The sequence below is a fragment of the Eschrichtius robustus genome, chromosome 1 (assembly GCF_028021215.1).
Source record: "Eschrichtius robustus isolate mEscRob2 chromosome 1, mEscRob2.pri, whole genome shotgun sequence".
NCBI lineage: Eukaryota > Metazoa > Chordata > Mammalia > Artiodactyla > Eschrichtiidae > Eschrichtius > Eschrichtius robustus.
The window spans coordinates 12,321,013-12,339,544 of record NC_090824.1 but is presented as its reverse complement, the minus strand read 5'-3'; the positions used below and the strand labels follow the sequence as shown (position 1 = coordinate 12,339,544).

Here is an 18,532-nt window from a genome sequence, read left to right as displayed (position 1 = left end):
AGACAACACACTAGAGATGATTCTAAGGAGAAAATAAAAATGGGAGACAGCTGGAGTTTCCTGGTGTTAAAGATGCTTTTTCTTTTCACTCAATGGAGAGAAAAAGTGTATTTCTCTGCTGATAGAAATAATACAGAAAAGAGGGGGAAACTAATCACACAGGAGAGTGGAGTGACAAAAGCAGAAGCAAAGATCCTGAGTAGGTGGGAGGAGCTGGGACCTAGTCCCAAAGTGGAGAGGTTGGTCTTGGTTAGGAACAGGGGACAATTCATCTATTTTAATAGGCTCAAAGCACAGGTAGAGATAGAAACAAGGTGATAGATTGCTGGTAGAAAAATGACGACGTTCTCTTTTAGTTGCTCCTGTTTTCGTAGTAGAATATAAAGGAAGGCCATAAGCTAGGAGTCAGGAAGGGGGAGGGGAGTGGTTAGAAGTTTGAAGGCAGAAGTTGTGAAATCATCATCTTGGACAGTGGTAAGTGAACTAACCGAGATAACATAGTAGGGATGTCAAGCAGCACTAAAGGCTCATTTGAAATTTGTGATCATATAAAAACTAAAAAAAAAAAAATTTGTGATTATAAATTTAAAGGAAAATAAACCATATTTTATCTTTAGCCATGTTCAGCTGTTCTGGTGGAGGATTGTACAAGCCCAAGATTGGGTTTTAACCAGGGTTGGGATTTTGTCATAAAAGTATGATGGAGGGAGAGAAGGACAAAGGAGTTGAGAAATGCAACAGAGTTATTATAATGATGGATTACCGGAAATAAGCAGGGTGATACAGGATTTAAGGATATAAGGGGAATGTTTAGGTTTGTAGTAGGGTTTAAAGAATTGTTGGAAATAAAAAAACCCGAAAATATGGTATAAACATAGGAGGCAATAGTCAAAGAGTAGGATGATTGTAACTGGGATTTGAAGGGGGTACAGTTGTTAGCAATGGCAAGGCAAGAGTGAAGAAAATGATCTTTGAAAGTAAGAAGAGGTTGAACTGGATTGATTTTTGATGTAGAAATCACCAAGAATGATGAAAGGAGTTGAAGTAGAGAGATGACAGTGAGTCAGATCCTAAAATCTGCAATGGAAAAGGAGGAAGATCAGACTGCAAAAGACTACACAAGAGCATGGGGTAGAGTTTAATCTCGTGACATGTATTTCAAAGCACCTGGAGTTTTTAGGGAAGAAGAGTGGCCAAGAAGGGGCAAGGAGGAGCAAGAAGAATACCTACACCTCCCCTGGCTCTGTGGTATGTGGGGTATGGAAGACAAAAGAACCATTACTGAAAAGAACCATTACTGTAGAAGGGCTGCAAAGGAATCAGCATCCCCAGGGGAGGGCCAAGTGTCAGCAAGAATGCTAAATGAGCAGTATCATCCAAATCACAGCCTAAAGCTCACCACGTAAAACATGAAAATTATATCCCTGCCACTGCCATAAATACAATATTGTTACACTCACTTTTTTTTTTAACTTTTAAAAAAAAATTAATTTATTTATTTATTTTTGGTTGTGTTGGGTCTTCGTTGCTGCGCGTGGGCTTTCTCTAGTTGTGGTGAGCGGGGGCTACTCTTCATTGCGGTGCGCGGACTTCTCACTGCGGTGGCTTCTCTTGTTGCGGAGCACGGGCTCTAGGCACACGGGCTTCAGTAGTTGTGGCTCGCAGGCTCTAGAGCGCAGGCTCAGTAGTTGTGGCGCACGGGCTTAGCTGCTCCACGGCATGTGGGATCTTCCCACACCAGGTCTCAAACCCGTGTCCCCTGCATTGGCAGGCAGATTCTTAACCACTGCACCACCAGGGAAGCCCCTTGTTACACTCACTTCTAATGAGATAGTTTTATTTGGCTACTTCAAAAGGTAACATAAAGTGTTCAGTCTTTACTTACCTTCCTGTTGTAACTGAGCCAAGAAAAGTGCAAGGTATGTGTCCGATATTAATTCTGGACCCGTCAAGAGAGAATTCAAGTTGAACCACTGGAAAAAAAATTGTCAATATTTAAGTTAGTGCACATTGTAAATAATAAGGAAGTTTCACATGTTAAGGATAGATATAACCCATCTAAACTTAGTAAGACTGTCTAAACACTGAAAACATGTTAAATCAAGATTTTTTTAAAGTAATTAAATAATGCGATTCTAAAAAACTGAAATAGAATGTTGCAAATTTATCACTATTAAATGTTTTAAAAGTTTGCTTTAAGCCATAAGCTCTAAATCCCCCTTCCAAAAAAGAAAAGAAACTGATAGCCAGTATTTTAAAGTATCTTTATTGATAGCGACAATTAAATCTTTTTTCAAAGGAACAGCCCAACAAAATCCTCATCTAATCATATTATATTGATGGTGGAAAAAAAAGGAAAACCACCCCGTTTTCCCACTGCTGATAATCTTGGTCAAGATATTTCAATTGAGAGGGCTTCCCTGGTGGTGCAGTGGTTGAGAATCTGCCTGCCAATGCAGGGGACACGGGTTCGAGCCCTGGTCTGGGAAGATCCCACATGCCGCGGAGCAGCTGGGCCCGTGAGCCACAATTACTGAGCCTGCGCGTCTGGAGCCTGTGCTCCGCAACAAGAGAGGCCGTGACAGTGAGAGGTCCGCGCACCGCAATGAAGAGTGGCCCCCGCTCGCCGCAACTAGAGAAAGCCCTCGCACAGAAACGAAGACCCAACACAGCCAAAAAGAAAGAAAGAAAGAAAGAAGCTTTCATTTAAAAAAATAAATAAATAAAATATACTCTTAAAAAAAAAAAGAAAAAAAAATTCAATTGAGAGAAAGCCAGACATTCCAGGAAGAGAATTTATAATCGCCAACTCATTTTAAAAAGTTCACTAAGCCACTACTGCATGTAATTAGCATCACTACTAGGTCACTACTTCATGGGCGTCCTAGTTTAACCCACATGATACAAAAGTTTCAGAAGTTACTGTCAGCAACATGACCAACTACTTTTCCTGGATTTTCACAAAAATAGTATTTTTCTCAGTCATCTTTTTCTTTATACAGGGACCTCAGACAAGAGTCTATAGGGAAAAATACAATTTTAAACAAAAATACAAATTAGAACCAAAGATGACAAGCCATAATTTGACATTTCCTGTATTTGTCAAAGATAATTTGAAATGTGTAAATTCAATTTTGAAGAACTAAAATTTTAAAAATTTCTCAAAATAGGGGACTTCCCTGGTGGTCCAGTGGGTAAGACTCTGCGCTCCCAATGCAGGGGGCCCGGGTTCGATCTCTGGTTGGGGAACTAGATCCCACATGCATGCCACAACTAAGAAGTCCGCATGCCGCAACTAAGAAGCCCGCATGCCGCAACTAAAGATCCCGCATGCTGCAATGAAGATCCCGAGTGCCACAACGAAGACTCGGCACAGCCAAAGTAAATAAATAAATACAAAAAAAATATTTTTTTTTCTCAAAATAATAATGTAAGTTTACATGCAAATCAATACAAAGGAATTTCTAGAATTTAAGTCTTCAGATCTTGAAAGTGAAGAATATTTGATCATATTTTTAAAGATCTAAATAAAACCCAGAGGTTAAATAACCTTGGCAGTTGTCCTGCCCTGGTTTTTCCCAGAGTTGATTCCCACCTGGGTCAGTCTTCCCTGCATCACACCACACCTCCTTACTTGCTCTTTGCCCCCCAAGAGGGACCTGAAGAAATAATCAGTTATGATGAAGCTGCTTCTAGGCAGCAGACTTAAAAGATAATAGCAGGGCTTTTGTTTTTGAATTATCTTGTATTGATTTAATTCAATGTACTTTCTTGATTTCATTTCCTTTTTTGTTTTGTATTAGTTTATTTTTTAAAACAGCTTTATTAAGGTATGATTGACATGCAGTAAACTGGCCATATTTAAAGTATACAATTTGAAAAGTTTGAACATATGTATATACCCATGAAACCATCACCACAACCAAGAGTGAACATATTCGTCACTGCCAACTTTCCTGTGCCCCTTGTAATCCTCCTCTTTCACTGCTCCTTGCCCTCCTCATCCCCAGGCAACCACTAGTCAATCTGTTTTCTGTCACTATAGATTAGTTTGCATTTTCTACACTTTTATATAAATGGAACAATACGGTATGTAGTATTTTGTGTCTAGGTTCTTTCACTCAGCATAATTATTTTGAGATTCATCCATGTTGTTATATGTATCAATAATTCATTCCTTTTTACTACATTAGCCTGTTTTCAATAATCCTCTTTCTGACTTCCCTGGTGGCGCAGTGGTTAAGAATCTGCCTGCCAATGCAGGGGACATGGGTTCGAGCCCTGGTCCAGGAAGATCCCACATGCTGCGGAGCAACTAAGCCCATGCGCCACAACTACTGAGCCTGCGCTCTAGAGCCCGCAAGCCACAACTACTGAGCCCACGTGCCACAACTATGGAGCCTGCGTGTCTAGAACCCATGCTCTGTAACAAAGAGAAGCCACTGCAATGAGAAGCCCATGCACTGCAATGAAAAGAAGCCCCGGGCTTCCCTGGTGGCGCAGTGGTTGAGAATCTGCCTGCTAATGCAGGGCACACGGGTTCGAGCCCTGGTCTGGGAAGATCCCACATGCCGCAGAGCGGCTAGGCCCGTGAGCCACAACTACTGAGCCTGCGCGTCTGGAGCCTGTGCTCCGCAACAAGAGAGGCTGTGATAGTGAGAGGCCCGCGCACCGCGATGAAGAGTGGCCCCCGCGTGCCGCAACTAGAGAAAGCCCTCGCACAGAAACGAAGACTCAACACAGCCAAAAATAAATAAATAAATTAATTAATTAATTAATTTAAAAATAAGATCACTGGCAATTATTTTTAAAAATAACACTTTAGGTATTTTTCTTGATCTTATAAAAAGCCTTGCTCAAGACACATTCCATGTCCTTTTTTTAGAAAAAAATAGAAATGATTTATGCAGATACATATATTACGTGGCATTTTGGAATGTGAATAACCTTGTTAAGCAAAAGCAAACATTACTGGAAAGTTTTATTCATGCTAGACACTATTTCAGGCTTTGTGACATTGCTATGCTTAATACAAACCCATGAAAATAGTAGTTAACTGACAGAGCATCTTTACAACATAAAAACTCATAAACATATTAAAAGTAACCACGGCTGTATTGCCTTATTAAATAGAGAATTTTACTTACGTTCTCTCTCTCTCTATTGAAACCAGGCCACATACACACATTATTGGTGAGTTTCATTTGCAACTGAAGTGAAAGGGACGGGTGCCTTAAATATGAAGGTACAAATCCCTTACACTTCAGTTGCAAATGAGGTACAGAATGAGAAAAAAGACACAGGAAGAGGGGAAGCATTACCTGTTTTCCTAATTTTCTAACTGTAAACCAGTGCTCTTTATAATTGCATATAAATGATCTTTCATTTCTAGAAACAGGAAAAAAAAACATACATAACATTAAGTTGAAATACTAGAGTTCATATTCATTTAGTTTGTCTATTGGAAAGTATTACACAAAACCTATGATGATTTAGGATTATATTCACAGTTTTAAGTATTACTGATTTTTAAAAAATTACAAAACAGTATGAATCTCTGTGCAGATAAGTGATGCCGTGCAAAAACGATGGCACCACGCTCCATTCAAGGATCAGCTCTGCACTGCCAGACACTGAGGGGTCAGGAAGGCTCAGTGGGCAGATGTTCACAGACAGCCGCAAAAGGTGAACTAGGAAAACCTGAGGGATTGAAACGGGGAATATCAAAACAAAAGCATGCAAGATGTTATTTTTCTCCTTTAAGAAAGTAGAAATTTAAAAATCAAGTGTAGGAAAAGCAAAATAAAATCTTACATGGGATCGATCCTGAGCCTCTGATACTCTGGACTGTTAAACAGGATTAGTTCTAAACCCCAAACTTTCAAGGCATTGCTTATAACCTGTTATAAAAAAATAGCAACTTTTAAAAATTCCAAATTTAAGTAGTGTAGCCATGTTAGTTGTATATACAATTGTAGTTCATATATAAATTTCCCCAGAAGGTTATGGTTTTTAAAGTGTGTCTGTGTGTGTGTGTGTGTGTGTGTGTGTGTGTGTGTGTGTAGATATATCACTAAGTCCATAAATAATATACAAACGTAACATTAAAAGAGTACTTTTTACATTAAGTTTCTGGAATGTTCCAGAGAACCACACAATTCCTAGATAAAACTGCCTCAAAAATCCAGATGTATTTTCTATCCAGTAAGTGCTACTCTTAAAACTAGTCCACTGCAAACATGTGATAATTTGGCTGCTATGGGTCCTGCTTTAGAAAACTGATAGTCAACTCACTACCTGATATGTAATAATGATAATTTTATGTCTATTAAAATGAGTTATTTCTGGGGATTTAAACTGAAGCTTTCATAAATTTTAAACTTCTATTATCACGGGTTTGTGATTTGTAGGAAAAAAACAAAAGATAAACCTGTATTTCAAACTGAGAAAAAAAAGGGAAATTTCTGAAAATTCACTACCTACCCTCCAAGGTAGCCAACAAAGCAGCAAGTGAACCAGGCACGAATACAGACAAAAAGTGAATGCTATGAGGTGGGCAAACGTGAACTGGCACCAAGAGCAGCGCTGCAGGGACTTCCCTGGTGGTCCAGTGGTTAAGAATCCACGCTTCCACTGCAGGGGATGCGGGTTCCATCCCTGGTTGGGGAAGTATAGTAAGATTCCGCATGTCACGGCCACGTGGTACAGCCAAAAAAAAAAAGAGCAGCGTTGCACAAACAGGAAATGGCAAGCACTGGGCCTGCTCAGGCCTCTGCTCCAAGCCCTGCAGTAGCTGTCACCTGTAACGGTCCACAATAAAGCACTGGCTGGAAACGCTGGTGACTGAGGAGTCCAGGAGGACAGTACAGCGGAACACAAGCAGAGATATCTGCAGAAAAAGTTCCCCCAAGAGAAGTTCTAAAGAACTCTGGATATGCCTCACAGGTGTTAGAAATGGAATAAAAGAACCACGGATGAAAGAATCAATCTCACAAGTACATACATATTCACCCACAGAATTCAAGGGGAGTGATAAGATTTAAAAAAGGAAAAAGGCAAAAGCCACAGACCATAATGAAAGAATCCACTCCTAGTAGGCTGATTTAAATGGAAGGTAACAAAGTGTTGTATTTTCTCAAATTTACACAGGAGATGGTAAGTTTGAAATACTGTGACTTACTGGAATTACGGTTATTAGCATCCAGATGCAAATTAACAACCTCCTTTGAAAAAGCCCTACTCTAAGATGAAGATTCTATCATCCTAATTTTCATGTTTATCTATATAAAAATCTAATACTCTGGTGTAGAATCTTATACTCTTAGACACAATCTACTGGAGGAACTTCTGAAGGTCACATCATTACAGTGACTATGAAAGACTGGGAAAAGCATACCCTGAGCTTAAACAGTGCCTGGGACATAAACAACACTTAGTAGATGCCTGTGAGTACTTACTTGAATAGAGAAAAAGCCACTGTCATCCATATTTCCAGAAGGCTGCTGTTTAATTTGGATAGGTAGTTGGGACAGGGGTCGAGGGTGGGAAGAGAAGGATAGTGTCATTAGTGTGCATATTTAAAGTAACACCTTGTGCATTCCCATCTACAAAGTCGAGAGCCGATTTATAATTAACAAGTCAGATACCCAAAGGAAGAGTGGTTCATCCTTTTCTAAACAGCACCCACATTTCTTTAAGAAGTGTGATTTAGTGAGTTTAAAATCAGTACCTGCAAAAATGTGCGATAGTCTTCACTAGTAACTCCTCCTTCTGCCATTCTCATCCTCTCTTCCTCATCTAGCTGGTGTGCAATTGAAGATAATTCCACAGGGCTGAAGTATTCTCCTTGTAACAGGTTATTCAAGCAATGTTGAGCACAAAGTGAGCCTTCTTGCTAATATTTCCAAAAGAAAAAATTCAAATGGGATTTGTAAAACAGATTTGTACAGTATCTTCCCCGAAACAGAAATTTAATCATTAATTTAACACAGCCAAACCGAATATTTTTAGCTTTAGACAAGCATGATTAACACAGGTACATGCATTTTCATTTGTTAACATTTATTTTATAATTCTACCATTGATGAAACTACAATTATTTAGCTATATGATCAAAAATTTAAGAATGATTTATACTAAACAAACATCATCTGTCAAATACACCAAATCCCATTTTTATTAAAAACTACTCTATAATAAACATTTAGCCTCCTTTGTTTTCAGTGGCTAAAATAAATACATTTTTGGAGATTCCATGGTAAATTACTAATGCTGAAAGGGAATTTTAATCCCTAGAACATTTGTTCTTTTAACAAGATAATCTCTAATCCATCTAAATGCTCGTTCATGGAATTTCAAATCCATGAACAGATGAAGAATCTCAAGAATTGATATAGTAAGAAAAATTCTGTTCCATGTTTATGAAGACTTATAGCTACAGAGCCAAGGTTCTCTTCAAGAACTCTGCAGATAATGTACACAGTTTTGGTGCATGAGCAAAACTGTCCAAAAACCACCCCTGGAGTTCACTTCTGGACAAACCAGCAAGGGGGCTGCATCCAAGCTCAGTTCTCCAATTGGGAACTGGGATCACTGGCTTCCTGTTATGGGGGTGGGGAGAAAACAACTTCCCACAGGCCCTTTGCGGGCTGGGCAGCTGGCTTTCTTACACAACTGGCACCCCAAACCTAAATCCAGGCTTCCTCCAACTAAGCAGCCTGTGTATCACCCCTCTCCCCTCAACAGTGCTGCTTTCCTGTTTCCCTATAAGAAGGGATACTACTGAGTGGATGAGGTCCCTCCCAGTGAACCCAGCCCCGGGTTGGTCTCTCTGTAGTATGATGGCAGATGGGAGAACAGCTTCTTCTCCTGCTAACTCTGGCCCTCTAAGTTCTCCATTTCCCCAGTAAAGTCTGTTCCTTAACCCAACCTGTCTGACATCCTGCAGTTTGTTTCGAGCTATGTCACACAATAGGTCAGACCCCAAAGACCAACACCTTGCAAGATACATCTTTTTCCTGAGTTAATTTTCTAGGAACAAAATTCCGCTGCTGAAAAAGATACAGGATATATGTATATAATGGAATAGGAATGCAGCACTGAGACAGTCTGAGTGTGAGAAAGGGGGCTGAGACAAGTTTATCTTCATATTTTGGTATGGAATAAGTAACTTGAAGTAAAGAAGACACTATCCATCCCTCAAGTCATAACTACGATGGTGAGAGAGTACTTGTCTCCACTTCTTTTTTCTTCTACTGTATTCCTCCTGCCAGAAAGCCAGTCTCACTGAACAATATAATGTGAATTGGAGGGATACACAGATGTCTACTTATATTCTATTGAAAAGTGGGCAAGACAAACAAGAACTCACAAGAGGATAGCCAAATGGATAAAAAACACAGAGGGGGGCTCAACTTCATTAACCATCAGAGAAACCTATATTAAAACTACCGATGTGTTACTACTACACACTCCAGAATGGCTAAAATGTTGGAGACGATTAGAGACATCAAAACTATTATATACTACTGATGGAAGTGTAAATTAGTTGAACCACTTTGGAAAACTATTTGGAATATCTACTACAGCTTAACATCTACCTACCCTATGATCTAGCAATCCCACCACTAGGTACATAACGTAAGCAACAGAAATGTAAACCTGTGTTCATCGAAAGACATGTATAAGAATGTTCATAGAAGCACTATTTGTATTGGCCCCCAAACTGGAAATTACCCAAATGCTCATCACAGTAGAATGGCTAAATTGTGTTACATTCACAAAGGACTACTATGTAACAATGACAGTGAGTTAACTACAACTACCTGCAACAATATGGATGACTCAATCAATATTAAACAAAAGACAGACTCAGAAGAGTACACTCTATATGATTCCATTTACAAAACTTCAAAAACAGACAAAACTAATTAATCGATGACTTTAGAAATCAGGGTAGTGGTTACCCTTGCAGAGGTGGAGGGAAAGTTAGTATCCTGGAAGAGAATGTAAGGGGGCTTATAAGATGCAGGTAAGGGCTTCCCTGGTGGCGCAGTGGTTGAGAGTCTGCCTGCCAATGCAGGGGACACGGGTTCGAGCCCTGGTCTGGGAAGATCCCACATGCCGCGGAGCAGCTGGGCCCGTGAGCCACAATTACTGAGCCTGCGCGTCTGGAGCCTGTGCTCCGCAACAAGAGAGGCCGCGATAGTGAGAGGCCCGCGCACCGCGATGAAGAGTGGCCCCCGCTTGCCACAACTAGAGAAAGCCCTCGCACAGAAACAAAGACCCAACACAGCCACAAATAAATAAATAAATTTTAAAAAGAAAAATTATACAAAAAAAAAAAAAAGATGCAGGTAAATGTTCTGTTACTTGATCTAAGTATTATTTACACACTTGTGTTCACTTAATGAGAATTCATTGAGCTATACTCTTATGATCTGTGTGCACCTACACGTGTAATCCTTAATAAAAAATTCAAACAACAATAAAAAAGTCTCTGCTAAGATACAGCTACTTCACATTAAGAGCTACCTAATACAGCGACCAGACACTGGATTATCTTGGAATTTTCTGTTTGCTGTCAGGCTACATGCTTCAGTTTGGGGCTCTCAGACTATGGTCACCATATGTAATAACATATATAGAAACAGTGAATCCAAATATTTGATTTTAAAATTCTCTCTATAAAAAATTAGCTTTAAAATACAAAAAATAAGCACTTGAAATTAAACCTAATTGAAGTAAAACTGTATTGCTTTAGGAAATTATATCAAGTTCTGTACTTCTAACATGATTTAATAGAAGGAAAGAACAAATTGTACAGTCAAATTTAAATAAAATTATTTTTTAAAGTCACAAGATGAGTCAAATTCTACATGGACCAAAAAAATTGTAAAATGGTCCCATCTAAGATTATGCATTTCCCTGCCTGCCCATCCCACCCCGGCAAACTATCCCCAACCACTTCATTCATTCATTCATTCATTCGGCTATGCCGGGTCTTAGTTGCAGCACTCAGGATCTTTGCTGCGGCGTGCAGGCTCTTTAGTTGCAGCACGCAGAATCTTTTTAATTGTGGCATGTGGAATCTTTAGTTGCGACATGTGGGATCTTTTGGTTGTGGCATGCAGGCTCTTAGTTGTGGCATGCGGGATATAGTTCCCTGACCAGGGATCAAACCTCGGCCGCCTGCATTGGGAGCATGGAGTCTTAACCACTGGCCCACGAGGGAAGTCCCCCCCAACCATTTCTTTCTTTTTTTAAAAAATTTATTTATTTATTTATTTATTTTTGGCTGCATTGGGTCTTCGTTACTGTGTGCGGGCTTTCTCTAGTTGCAGTGAGCGGGGGCTACTCTTCATTGCGGTGCGTGGGCTTCTCATTGTGGTGGCTTGTCTTTGTTGCGGAGCATGGGTTCTAGGCGCACGGGCTTCAGTAGTTGTGGCGTGTGGGCTCCGCAGTTGTGGCTTGTGGACTTCTAGAGCGCAGGCTCAGCAGTTGTGGCTCACGGGCTTAGTTGCTCCACGGCATGTGGGATCTTCCAGGACCAGGGCTCGAACCAGCGTCGCTTGCATTGGCAGGTGGATTCTTAACCACCGTGCAACCAGGGAAGTCCCCCAACCACTTCTTTCTCATCAAACTTTAACCAAAGTTGGACAGAAGTTCACTTTGCTATAGTCAAAGTTCAGTGGTATTGAAATTTCATGATTTCAAGCCCAGACTTTATTGTGTTGGGATCCGAGGATGAACAAAATGCATCTTCAGTTTTACCAAGATATCTTACAAAACCACCAAGGGGAACTTTAACCAAATCATTCCCTCACTGTCCCCAAAGTCTTCAGGACCTCCCTGTGCCAGGTAGCATTCTAAGCACTCATAACTCTGAGATAGACACTTCAAAATCCTCAAATACAGTGGAGGAAACTGGAGAACAGAGATAATAAGTAACTTGTCCAGGATCATACAGGTAGTAAACGGTAGAGCTGAGATTCAAACCCAGGCAGAGGTTTCAAGTCTGTACTATTACCACTTCCTTAGGCCACTTATTTGGAACTTGGTGATTCTTAAACTTCAAATATCCTGAAGATGGTTAAGAACCAGCAATCACAAAAAAAAAACATAACGAATGTCATAAAGTCAATTCTCAGCATCTTTCCAGTATTTTCACTAATTTTAAATATAATCCCAACAAGTTTGGTTATCATTCACAGCTGTAAACACATAAAAGTACCAATTCAGATGCCACAGTAACCTCACCAAGAGCAGTCAGCAACAGAAGCGATAACAAAAACGACCGAAATCAGGCACCAGAACTAAAACAAAAAACCCAAACAACAAAAAACTCCAGCAGTTGGTGGCCATATAGCACTAGGGTTTAAGTTAGGGATTGGCAAACTCTAGCCCTTGGGCCAAATTCAATCTGCCCCAGGAGCTAAGAATGGTTTTTACATTTTTAGATGGTTGGGAAAACACAAACACACACACACACACACACACACACACACACACTAATATGTGAGAACATAAAAGACCTGCAAAGTCTAAAATATTTACAGAAGGACTTCCCTGGTGGCGCAGTGGTTAAGAATCCGCCTGCCAACGCAGGGGACACGGGTTTGATCCCTGGTCTGGGAAGATCCCACATGCCACGGAGCAACTAAGCCCATGCGCCACAACTACTGAGCCTGCGCTCTAGAGCCTTCAAGCCGCAACTACCAAGCCCGCACACCGCAACTACTGAAGCCTGTGAGCCTAGAGCCCGTGCTCTGCAACAAGAGAAGCCACTGCAATGAGAAGCCCACACACCACAACTAAGAGTGGCCCCCGCTCACTACAACTAGAGAAAGCCTGCACAGCAATGAAGACCCAACATAGCGAAAAAAAAAAAAAATCCTATTTTAAAAAATAAAATATTTACAGAAAAAATTGTTTACTTTAGATAAATAGCACCATATACATCTTAGATGCTCAAGGAACACTCTTGATTCATTCAAATATTTATTGAGCACGTGCTATGTGCCAGACACTGGGGATATATCAATAAACAACTGTTGAGTTTACATTTTAATTTAACAAAGGGCACTCCAAGTGACAACTCTGAAAATGGAGAAACCAAAATTCCAAGAGGAAGTGGTTGCAAAGTCATTTGTAGGCAGATAACCCTACATGCACAGCTTTCCTAGGGCCAAAGTTGGTTCCCTGGCTCTCCAAACCCAGGGACCTAGAGTTAAATGTATGTAGAGGAGGGGAAGGGAGTGCTCTGGAAAATGTCATATTGAGCTCAAACATTCCCAGAATGGACTGTGTATGAGATGGACAATGGGCCCTATGGTTACAGGTGCTTTCCATACTATTGAAATATGCCTGAAGAACTTTAAGTCTTCATTTGCTAAGTACCTATAAGTTGATAAGGGTAAATGTGTTCTTGAAGTAGGCTTAAGTCTACATTCATGCTGATAATTCAGGGTGACTGCTTTCAGGTAAGTAGATTTTCATTAGGCTAGCGTCCAGCTTCTTTTGATCCCATGGTTAAGCAGCTACCTTCACTGAACTCTATCCAAACTAGGTACCAATCATTATTGTTAAAAAAATATATTGCATAATTCTCAAGAAGTGATGTGGACAAATTTAAAATCTTCAGCGTTGAACCATCTGGTCCTACAACAAAGCTTTTGAAAATCAGTCATAAAAATATGCCCACTCGAGGTTCTCTTCATCCAATCTCCTTAGCCAAGCAGCTAAATTTCTCTTGTCCAGGATTCATATAACATGTCAGTCAAGTCAAAAGATTAGTGATAACCATACCACTGAGTCCTTCCTCACCCACACGTAAAAACTGGTCTATTCTAGTACCAAAGTTTCGGAAATGTTTTCTATAAAGAAAAGCATTCCATAACAATTTGGTTAGATTTATACTGCACTTCCTTTGTCTTTGATTGCTTTATCTGATTGCTGTGTGTGTATTTTTAAATGGACAAGTGTTTAACGAAACAAAACCCCTTTGCTCCTACTAAATAACAGCCTCACCAGCAACCCTTTCCAAACACGAAACTATTATGAAACAAGATATGTGACAAAGTTGTGCTGAGGAAGGTTTCACTCACACCCAAGTGGTTTGATAACTGCGAGAAAGACGAGTTTCTCCACATGCCACAAACATTATCTTCAAGCGCATGGTCATGGAAGCATCAAAGCAAAACAGGCTAGGCAGACAAAAACAAAATTATTCCTGCCCACTCTTAATACCTAATAAGAAAGCTGGCCTCCTGATCCGGAAAGATGCCACTACCAAAAGCGACGAAACCCAAACATCTCATAACAAAAACTCTTGTGACGACCTCCCAGTTCAGGGGCGCACGGGGTTTCCTACTTCACTTCCCTAAGGGTCACGCCCTCCGTGGGACGAGCCAAGGTCCCTGCCGCCGGGATGCTCACGGACCCAGTGCAGAAGGATGTGAGTGTATGAGAAATTCCAATTTAGAATTGAGGAGCCCAGAGAAGGAAAAGTTAATTCTTCCAAAGGGTAGGACTGGGAGAGCGGGGTGGAGTTGGGAAAGGTAGAGGGAGGTGTCCAAGAGGTGACTAGCTAGAACCTAGGGAGAGTGGGGGAGAGGAACTGGAGAAGGACTCCCACGGAAAGTGGAGAGAAAGCGCGGAAGCCACCCCCTCTCTCGTGCCGCCGTCCCTGCCCTTATTCCCTGCGGGCTTCCCAGACATCCCAGGCCCGGGTCTCCTCCGGCTCCTCGGGCAGGGGCCTTAGGGTGCAATGGGGGCATCGGTGAAACTCCCCTTCAGGTGAAGCTCCTCCCGCCCGGCGAGGTCGGGATGGGGGCATCTCGGGCCCCACCCAGCTCCCCGGGAGGCAGCGATGCCGCGCCCCACGCCCGCCACCGCGCCGCAGACAGCTCCCCACCGAACGCGGACACTCACTTTTTCATGGAAGATGGACTCCATGTTTATTTGTCTGGAGCCAACGGCCCCCGCGCCGAACCAACCCCCTCCAGCTCCGCCGCCAGCCCCACCCCTCCGCCCACCATCCCCCGCCCCGCCTCGTGCCACCCCTGCCCACGTGCCTCGTGTAGACCAGTCACCCCTGAGAATGCGAGTCACGTGGAGCGAAGAGGCGTGAACGCCGGGGCGGTAAACTCCGGGGCACGTGACCTTTGTAGCGCGTCCTCCCATCTCCTGTTATCCCCCCGGCTGGAGGATGATGCAGCGCCCCCTGCCGTGTGGAGGATCATCTCCGCTGCCCACTCATTGCGGTGGATTCTTAGGCTTCGGGGGGATTGGATAAGAACCACCCGAATTCTATGTTCTTTTTGTTTTCTATTTTACCTTGTACTTTCTTTTTATCACATTTGCATACAATTATTTAATATCTTTCTCCTCCTCCTGCACAGAAATTCTCATTACATCCCTGAATACTGAGCACTTGTGTAAAAATAAGAGTTAATATTTACGTAGGGCTTACTGTCGGTGGGCACTCTTGTAAGTGCTTTGCATATATTAACGAATTTAATACAGCAAACTTTGATGTAGGCGTTATTATCCTTATTTTATACATGAGGAAGCTGAGGCATGAAGAGATTAAGAACAGCACAACTAGATAGGTAGATAGATAGTCTGGCTGTAGAACGGAGAGCTGTTGGCGTAAAAAAGGGAACTGAAACCACAGGAGTGAATATAATCATCTTGGGGAAAAGGAAGAGACTGAGAAGAGGATCTCACAGAGCCCTGAGGGTAGAGAAGGCATAGCCTAGGAGAAGGGAGGAAAAGCAGGAAGGTGTAACGTTATGGAAGCCCCAGGAAGGAAACGTTTCAAGGAGCAGTCAGTGTCAGTTGCTGCCCAGAGGTCCAGCAACATAAGGACTTAAAAGGGCCAACTAAATTGTGTTGCTATGGAGACCATTGGTGACCTTGGTGATTGCAGGTCCAGAGGAACAGAAGGGGCAGTGGGAGGGAAGGCAAGGAGACTGCCAGCGAGGACCAGGTTCTCAAGGGGAGGATTCAGTAACCATTTATCCAATGTCTCTGCATGTACAGTCCTGTATTGGAAATACAGTCCTGTATTGGAAATAGTCTGTGTTCTTAAGAAATTGTGGCCTAACTGGGGAAAGAAATCATGGTCTCATGAAGCGAAAAAGTATGCAAACCAGTTTTTCTGATTTTTTTTAAAAGAAAATGTGTCTGTGTAGAGAAACATGTATTTCTTTTTTCATGCATATGCATTACAAATCTCTGGAAGAATATACAGAAAACCCAAAGGTTACATGTTTGAGTGGTAAGGGAACTAAGGCAAATGGGGGAAAGAATGGGAGGGAGACTTTTCACTGTATACAATTTTAGTCTTTTTTTTTTTTTTAAATAAATTTATTTATTTATTTTTTGGCTGTGTTGGGTCTTCGTTGCTGTGCGCAGGCTTTCTCTCGTTGCGGCGAGCGTGGGCTACTCTTTGTTGCTGTGTGCGGGCTTCTCATTGTGGTGGCTTCTCTTTGTTGCGGAGCACAGGCTCTAGGCACGCGGGCTGCAGTAGTTGTGGCTCGCAGGCTCTAGAGTGCGGCCTCAGTAGTTGTGGCGCACGGGCTTAGTTGCTCCACAGCATGTGGAATCTTCCCGGACCAGGCCTCGAACCCGTGTCCCCTGCGTTGGCATGTGGATTTTTAACCACTGCGCCACCAGGGAAGTCCCTAGTCTTGTTTTATTGAGCTAATTAATGTATTACTAATTCAGAAAAAATATGTGATTGTATTCATTTCCTGAGGCTGCTGTAGCAAATTACCACAAACTTGGTGACTTAAAACAACAAAATTGATTTTCTTATTCTTCTTGCGGCCAGAAGTCTGAAACCAAGGTGTCAGCAGGGCCATGCTCTTTCCAAAGCCTCTAGTGGAGAATCCTTTCTTGCTTCTTTCAGCTTCTGGTGGCTCCTGGTGTTCTTAGCTTGTGGCACCCTAACTCCAATTTCTGCCTCTATCTTTACATGGCCTTCTTCCTTCTGTGTCTTGTTTGTGTCCTCTCTTCCTATAAAACACCAGTGATTGGATTTAGGTTCCATCCTAATCCAGAGTAATTTCATGTTGAGATACTTTTAACTAAATACATAAGCAAAGACTCTGTTTCCAAATGAGGTCTTTGGTTCTGGGTGGACTTGAATTTTGGTGGGTAATGATTCAACTCTCTACAGTGACTAATTGCTTATTAGGATGTAAACGACCCCAAAGGACCTTATAGTTTTGTTCATTTAGCATGTAGAACAGTGCTTGGCAATATTTAGTAATGTTGAATTACTACTAATCGTTTCATTAGGCCTTCCCACCTATTGAGCATGTGATTAATAGCAAGCATCATAAAATGAAAAGATCAGTGCCTGGAAGTCAGAATGCAAATTCTGGGTGTGGCTTTGCCCCTGAAGCCATGTGTGAGTTGGGTATTAGATTTGCTGCATTTCCTATTCTGATAACTCCACTTGCTATTCGGCACATCCCAAACTTGAACTTCATAAGTTAACTCGTATTGTTCATCAAAACTCAATGACCACACTCTCCAGGAAGCATCCCCGGCTCTTCAACTAACTTAGAAGTTCCTGTCCCTCCTCTGAGCTCCTGTATGTGCCTGTATCTTACTTGGTACCTTTTACACAGTATCATAACAGTTGGTTTGACCATACATCTTCGCCAATACCCTCTAAATGTCTTGATGGCAGGGCCCATGTCTTATTTGACTTTGTATATCTTGTAGTCAATGCCTTTCAAATGAATTAATGAAGCTAGCATCTGGGAATCATTCTTGATTCTTTCCCCCCATTCTTCCACTTCCCATTTTGTTCCAATCAGTCCGCAAATGTGCATGTTCATGGCTCTTTCCTCTCTTGTCTGCTTTGCTACTGCTTAGCCTTCTTGGTCTTTTGTGTATTCCAGGTCCCGGATCTCTGAATTGGTCTTCTGACTCCAGCTTCAGTATGTTTAATGCATAGTGCTGTCAGTGATCTTTCAAAAAATGCAAACCTCACCAGTTTTTCTTTGTCTTAACAAATAGAATGTTACTATGTATCAGGCACTGGGCCTAGAACCATGAGAGAGACAAACAGTCCGACTTTCACAGAGCTTATATTGGGGGGGATCCTTAAATAATTACACAATACTACTCTATTTGAAATCTTTCGGTGGCTTCCTATTGCTGGATTAAAAAGTTTCTTTGTGCTCTGGACCTGTCTGGCTTTATCTCCTGGAATTCCCTCTGCTCCAGTCACACCAGCTTCCCTTAACTTCCGGAAAGTCCTCTGAAGAAAAGTCGTCTGTGCCACCACTATACCTTGCACCTGCCTACATTAAAACCCTCATTACAACACACCAGACTTACTACTTTATATGCCAGTGGACTATCAGCTTTTGAGGGTCAAAGGAGTCTTACTCTTTATAACAAGGGTTGGTGCAAAGAAGTGAATAAATGCACAAATTTTGGGGGCACAGACAAGTATTACAATAGTTCAGCAGGAGACAGTGATTACTGAGCCAATCAAGGAGTTCCTGGA

At 41.7% G+C, this 18,532-nt stretch overlaps 1 protein-coding gene across 2 annotated transcripts in view; it reads right to left on the bottom strand.

Annotated features, from left to right (window-relative positions):
* Positions 1–15,001, bottom strand: part of ATXN3 (ataxin 3) — a 30,808-nt gene extending 15,807 nt beyond the window's left edge. For both annotated transcript variants that reach the window (XM_068541437.1, XM_068541447.1), the window contains exons 1-6: positions 14,932–15,001; positions 7,730–7,894; positions 7,458–7,502; positions 5,815–5,900; positions 5,322–5,388; positions 1,886–1,973 (exon numbers count right to left, since the gene is read on the bottom strand). In XM_068541437.1, coding sequence (XP_068397538.1) covers positions 1,886–1,973; positions 5,322–5,388; positions 5,815–5,900; positions 7,458–7,502; positions 7,730–7,894; positions 14,932–14,955 — 475 coding nt within the window. In that variant the 5' untranslated portion in view covers positions 14,956–15,001. The remainder of the gene's footprint in view (positions 1–1,885; positions 1,974–5,321; positions 5,389–5,814; positions 5,901–7,457; positions 7,503–7,729; positions 7,895–14,931) is intronic.
* Between the last annotated feature and the right edge of the window lie 3,531 nt (positions 15,002–18,532).